Source organism: Pan troglodytes, chromosome 9 (assembly GCF_028858775.2).
Source record: "Pan troglodytes isolate AG18354 chromosome 9, NHGRI_mPanTro3-v2.0_pri, whole genome shotgun sequence".
NCBI classification, from domain to species: Eukaryota; Metazoa; Chordata; class Mammalia; order Primates; family Hominidae; genus Pan; species Pan troglodytes.
The window spans coordinates 58,868,811-58,876,124 of NC_072407.2; the positions used below are offsets into that span (position 1 = coordinate 58,868,811).

General features: G+C 33.1%; 1 protein-coding gene across 1 annotated transcript; it reads right to left on the reverse strand.

Moving 5' to 3' along the window:
- Positions 1 to 1,353: 1,353 nt before the first annotated feature.
- On the reverse strand, positions 1,354 to 6,961 carry OR5M1 (olfactory receptor family 5 subfamily M member 1). Its single transcript, XM_054661735.2, has 2 exons — positions 6,944 to 6,961; positions 1,354 to 5,627 (listed from the first exon to the last, which is right to left on the reverse strand). The coding sequence occupies exon 2, from the start codon at positions 5,608 to 5,610 to the stop codon at positions 4,663 to 4,665; it is 948 nt and encodes a 315-aa protein (XP_054517710.1). The 5' UTR covers positions 5,611 to 5,627; positions 6,944 to 6,961; the 3' UTR covers positions 1,354 to 4,662.
- Positions 6,962 to 7,314: the final 353 nt, after the last annotated feature.

A 7,314-nucleotide genomic window follows, 5' to 3' on the forward strand; every position in this document is an offset into this window, starting at 1 on the left:
TTCAGTAGATTCTTAAATTTGGAATAGCTGAATAAAATTGTAGAAACATTTGACTCCTTAAAATATTAATAATATTGTATTTATTTCTAGAAAAATTTTATACCATTAATCAACCAATGTATGAACGTGCTAGACTTTTTCAGCTGTCTTAAATATAGACACATAAACAGTATTGTACTTCATGTTTTTAGCTGCCACTATTTTCTGCGTTAATTTTAGCATTTTGTATTTTAATCAATTTTCTACGTATAGTATTCAACATTTATTTATATGGTCATGTTTTAGTGCTTCAAATGATTTATATTAACATAACATCTTTCAGTAATTGTGCCACTTTGTCTTATTTGTGGCAAATACATTGCCAGACTGTAGGGTGGCTCTTATTTTTAAATAGTTTTATTGTCAAATTAAAGCAACTGTATTACTGTGAAGTATTCCCATTCTTAGGAAGCACAGAGTAATTTTTCTCTGATTATTTAAATGTTTAATATTTATTTTAATTCTAATTAACAGGGTTTTTTTCAGTGTTTGAAGTGATTCGTAGCAGAAGAATATATGTGGGCATGTCAACTCTTTTGGGTGGAGTTGCTGGCAAAAAGTCAGCATAGAGAAAAGAATCTGTATTTAGAGATATTTGTCGAAAAAAAGTGTTTTATTATGAATGCCGGTATGGTATAAAAATAAATGTTTGTATAAAGGTGTTAATGAATCGATAGAATTAATATACCAAGGTTAAGTGTTTTCTCCTTACTCACAGGCCACCAACGTTTTCCTGCCTTTCTGGAAAACAAACTTAACAATAAGCAGTTTTCCAATGGCCTCCATAGAGAGGAAAATAGTTTTCATTGTTTTTCAAATAATTTACAGTGTTTAAGTATTTCATGTATAGCCACATTGAAATATATATTTGCATATATAAAGTATGCATATAGCTTCTAAATTGAACAATAGTATGCATAATTTATGGGTTAAAAATACTGGATATCTAAAAGCAATCATCATCAGAAGATTTGCAGTCTCCTAAGAGAAAAGTGAAGATAACATTTTTCCATCAGAAATTAAAACGTATTTTAAGTGTACACTAATCATACGAATTTAGTTTAAAATATATGTATATTGTGGCCAAACATAAAGAGGAAATAGGCAGAAATAGATTCACTTATGGTATAATAAAGGTGACATCACAAATCAGTTGAAAAACAAAGCATTGCTTAATAAATAGTGGGAGGAAATTGGTTAAAAATAAGAGGGAAAAGATAATTTATAATATTACAACACAGTACAAAAATGTATTATATCTAAAATAATTCATGATATCACTATCAAATATTGCAATGAATATAAGTGCTTGTTTTTTCAATTTTAGGATGAGGAAAACTTACATAACAGCAATAAGCAAAAGGTCACATTTTTCCAAATAGAAATACAAATATTATTCATGCAAGAAATTATCAGCAATAGCATGAAGAGAAATTATCAACCTTATGTGTAGCCTTCATTTGTTCAATAGATGCTTCAATTTTTATTCTGTGCTTATTAGAACAGAATTATTTTCTAAGACTTCCCTTGAGACATCAAAGAAGCAAATAACCATAAACAAGAGCTCCTACTACTGATAGAGTTATAGTGAAATGATTATTCTCAAATATTACTAGTACAGGTTTAAGTTGCTAGAAGCTTTCTGGAGAAAAATTTACCCATAGAAAAATTTAGCAGGAGTTTCAAAAGCATTCAAAACATTTAATTCAGCAGTTCCACTTCTGGGAACATACACAAAAGGAACAATTAGAGATGCACAGATACATCAGTCATAAAAATGCTAAGATACATTGATATGATGGAATCATGGTTTGCAAGATAATCAAACGGAATAAAACACAAGTGAATGCTGAGTTCAGCTCTCTTCAGGTAGGTGATTATAAGTAAATGTTGCTTCTATGTCTTATGTATGTCAATATGGTTCAGTCAGTTTTCTACAATTGATATGTATTATTATTGTATTAAGGTCATATGATCTAACTATTATATGACATTCAACATGATGTTCATCAGAAATATTTAATCTATATAAAGGTGCATACATTATATCAAGTGAAAATCAGTGTTCAAATTTGTATATGATAAGTGATTTCACATTTGCTTGATGCATTTTAGTAACATGTATGCATATAAACTTATTGAGAAGAAATGTAACAAAATAAAAGAAAATGTATCCTTTGTCACAGGACAGATCCCTCATAAATTTTACTCCCTCATATTTGTCTGTACCTGGTAATTAATTAATATGAATATGTATGCCTTTGCGACTGGGAAAATATATTAATAAAATGCAGCCTAAATAGCATCTATGTCTTCTGTATATCAAAATTTTCTCCCTTCACATGGACATTAAGACAATTTTAATTATAATGCCTATAAATTATGTTAAACGGAATTTTCAAGGGAAATTCCCATTAGCTATTCTTAGGATACATATAACTATCACATAATAACCACTATTTCATCTATAGCAATAATCTCATCAATTCATAATCTCCAACATTCCATCAAGCATTTGCAGTGTGTTGAGAATTTCTTTAATAACAACTACAGTATGAACTAGAAAGAGAGAGAATTTGAAACCAAGAAACCTGCTTTTGTCCTACTGAGTGGCCAAATGACTTTGGGCAAGAAATTTAATCTCTCCGTGCCTCAGGCTCCAATGTTGTAAATGGAGATAATAATTCTCTCATTATTTCATTTATGAAGATTAAAATAAAGTGATCCTAAAATCAGCACTACACTGTGACTGCAACTCTTATAATTACTTTTATTCATGTCAATTTATGTTCTATCCTATCTCCAAAGAATTTCTGAGGTGACTTTTACCCAAAGACATGCAGAAGGAAAAAATTAAATCATGAATGGAAATAAATAAAATATTTTATTAAAAATCAATAAGAAACAGGTCATTTGGACTAAAAGGATGTCAAAGTTTAAAAATGGTTGCTGCAAGCCAGAGCAATTCTCATAACTAGAAAATAAATGGAATCGTACAGTTATTTAGGCCAAATAGAGTATTTTTTGCACTCATTCTAAAATCCAATTTTCAAATAGGGTTTGAAATCTGGATATGAGACCATTCTGCTTGCCAGAAATGGAATACAACGCTTTGCCTAGCAGATGGAAATTTCTCATAAAATAAATACCCCACCGATGAAATGATGCTGGCCCTCAAAAAGGAAGTGAGGACGCTGTGTCACTCAATTCCCAGCTTTTCTGCTTCATTGTTGTCTCTGCAGATCACCTTCCTCTGTTGTCCCACCATCATTGCCAAAACCGAGCAAATACAAAAACAAACAGTGCTAAAATGTAATTGTTAAATTCTTGTCACTGAAATTTGCCTTCCTTCTTTTTCAGATACTGTTTCTGAAAGAGGATTTGGCTAGAACCAGACTTAATCAAATGAGACTCAAGAATATGCCCCCATTTTACAAAAACTGCAAGTCATCTGGTTAATATTCTGGAAAACAATGTGAACACTTTATAGTAGATATAGTAGTTGATATCATACAGACATTTTCTGTAGCATATTCTGTATGGTGTTAGTTAATATCAGAGTGCAAAATATTAAAATGCCAAACATATGAGGCAATTTATTAGGGCTAAATACATATGTATCAATATGCAGTCATCTGGTTGACTAATAATGCATGGATTAATGTGTCTCCTTAGGTAGCCTCTCTGAGATTGATTTTCTCTATAGCAGCTTCAAGAACTACTAGAACACCCTTATTTTAAAAATAATGGGCCACAGAAAGCTTCATGAAGCAAAATAAACACTGGATTATTTCCTCCAGAAACATATATACACCCTTATTTATTTGTATACTGTTTCAAGACATTTATGGGTATGCAGAGGGCAGTTAATAGACCCTATTGACTCCTACTAAATTAGTCCTAAGTCAGAGGTACGGCACTGGGAAACATAACTGGAATGCAGTCAAAGTAATTTGATGATAGAATTGGATCCATACACTTGGAAACTCATAAAAAGGTGTTGAGAGTTGATTTTCAGAATCAAGGATGATAACCAGTATTATCACATGAACAAAAAAGAAGCTTCTCAAGATATTTACAAGATGGGTTTGGGGAACACTTACAGCAAATTTAACATATCAGAGACCCATATATTTATATTTTTTGCACATTGATTACAATAAGTACAAAGGTGGCTGAGCTATTGTTCAAGACATCATATTGAAGTAGAAATAATTTCATTTTTTAAAAAGTGTAAAATTATCCACCCTATCTTGAACCTCATTATGGCTCTGTGGACCATCACATTCAAAGGAGATGAATTTTCAGAATTTCTCTCAGGCTAAGTTAGTTAAAAATTTACCCACCCCCCAAGTAAGTAAACATAGTATTTTCATATACAATTATTAGATACTAAACAATTTATTTTCATAGAATTTCTGACAAATAAAACATTTCAAATTTCTCAACATTAAGGCTTTTATTTCTAAGAAATCAATCTTCAAGGTTTTCATTTGGATAACAAAATAAAGTGGTTACTGACAGTCCATGATGTTAAATAAATCATGACTACACTAGGTTTTTCCATTTCAAAAGCCAGTTTGTTACTCCACAAGCAATTCGTGACTGCAAATAAACACAGGCCTAAACTGCAATTTTACGAAAGGATTTTCCCCTAATCATTTGTTGCGTGGCAAGGATTACATCTTTGTTCCTTAGGCTATAGATCAATGGGTTCAGCATTGGGCTCAAAAAAGTATAAAAGACTGCAGTTATTTTGGACTCCTCTACAGACTTCTCTGATGGAGGCCTTACGTACATGCAGAAGAGGGTTCCATAAAACAAAGTGACTATTGTCAGGTGGGAAGCACACGTAGAAAAGGCTTTGTGCCTGCCTTCAGCAGAGCGGATCCTGAAGATCGCTGCAAAAATGAAAAGATAGGACAGAAGAATGATGAAGAGAGAGCTTGAGAGATTAAAGCCTGCAACTACAAACATTGCCATCTTTTTGACACGGGTGTCAGAGCAGGCCAGCATGATAAGAGGAGGATCAGCACAGTAGAAATGATTGATTTCAAGGGAGCCACAGAAGGATAAGTGAAAGGTTAGCAGTGACTGAGAGAACCCACTAAGAAACCCATACATGTAAGGGATAGTGACCAGACAGACACAGATGTTCTTGGACATCTTGGAACTGTAATGCAAAGGGCTGCAAATGGCTACATAGCGATCCAATGCCATTGAAGCAAGGATGTAAAACTCAGTGATCACCAGGGCGATGAAGAGAAGACACTGCGTGAAGCATCCAGCGTAGGAGATGGTCTTCTGTTCTGAGAGGAAATTGTGCAGCATATTTGGAGTAACATTGGAAGAATAGCAAATGTCTACAAAGGAGAGGTGGCCAAGGAAGAAATACATGGGTGTTTGCAGGTGGGAATTGGTCCTGATCAGCAGGATCATGCACAGGTTGCCTGCCAGTGTGATTAGGTAGATCGCAAGGAACACCCCAAACAGGATCTTCTCTAGCACTGGGTCGTCTGTCAGTCCCAAGAGAATGAATTCTGTCACTATGGTGTGGTTTGGGGAGAACATCTTCTTATCTCTTGAAACTGAAAGTGACAAAGAATGTGAGGATTTCTCTCTGATTCAGATTTGGCATTTGTTTCATCCATTTATCATTCGCTCATTCATCTATTTATCTAGGTGACAATTACTTCTCTTGTTTCAATAATCACATCAGAAATTTTACGTAACATTTTCTCCCTATATGTCTGTTTTAATCTGTATCTTTCTATACATCAAACCCACATACTTACACAAACATACATATTCTCTATTTCTCTCTGCCATACGTGCATACATACATAAGTTTATTCATTCATACGTTTATACCTGTCTTCTTGGTGTACTCCACATTTGGTAATTTTATTCAAACTTTGTGAGGAAACAAAAATTCCAAAGGAATGAAAATTAAATACAAAAACCCTAGGTTATTTGCATCTTTCAAATGGATAAATAAAGGAAGTCTGATCTTTATTATACCTCCAGCTCTGATATTGTATTGTTTCAGATACAAAATGAAGAAAGAAAAGCAAAGCATTTTCAATTAAGACCCACAGCTGTGTGCCTTACCTTTATTCAGGAATGATTAAGCTAGAGAAATTAATTTCTATCTGATATATGGCTAAGAGGGTACAAAATGAAGACTTGTTTTTTCCACTTTGTAATGTCACTGCCTGTTTACTCATGTATACTGTATAGCTTCATTTCTTTCTGTTCCAATTCCTGCAGTTACTACAGTAAACAAGTCTCCCAGCTCAGGGAGCACACATTATAATAGAGGGAGCAGAGCACACATTATAATAGAGGGAACAGAGATTAAACACACAGAAAAAGATACACACAATTTCAGGCAAAACCATTTTTCTGTGAAGAAAACATGAATGTAGGATGCTTTTAGATGACCACTCAAAGAAGATATGTCTAGGAATGCAGCATTTAAACAGCAGATATGCAATTCTACTATTTGGGGAAAGTGCGGATTTTTTTTGTTCCCATTTTTGTGCCACTAACCCACTCATGACAATATTGTTTAGGTATGTACAGATAATTTTTAAAAGTGGTCTTAGCTTCCAACTCAAGCCACTCTCTCTCAGTTCTCTTTGAAAGTAACATAAGATTGTAAAAATTTCTACTCCAAAAATTGCACCTTAAAGCCATTGTTTATTTAGTTCTCAAGTATACATCAAAAGAGCTTATATATAATTGATTGTAGAGAGTCAATGCAATACTAACATATGGATAGAAAAGTCTAGTGAAATTGGAGAAAATATTTGTTTTCCCCATTGATGGAATACTTATCTCTACACACACACACACACACACAAATTGTATTTTTAGTGAACAAATGTAGAAAATGACCTACCTGTTAATGTTAATGGACCATATCTTATGAAAACAAGGTAGCAAGATTTACAATATATTTATTAGTTATCTTCCCTAGAGTATTTTTAAACTAATTCTAAAGAGCCAATTAAAATATTCTTTGTTCCTCAAGAGCATAACCTTAATTTGATGCTTCCTGGAGCTAGACTCTCCTGCGAGGATAAAATTCCTATGTTACATTTATGTAGAGTTTCGGTACAAGTGTGCATGAGATCCTTAGTACAAACAGAGAAATTAGCCATCCCTTTCAATAACATGGAAGAGGAAAATATGGGTAGATAACTTCTGCATTTTTAGTATAATGAAAACAAGGAATTCTCATCCGAATTCTTTAGCTTTTGCCTACAAACA

Bases quoted from the DNA above. Each gene is read 5' to 3' on its own strand.
- OR5M1 (XM_054661735.2), bottom strand. From the start codon at position 5,610: ATGTTCTCCCCAAACCACACCATAGTGACAGAATTCATTCTCTTGGGA.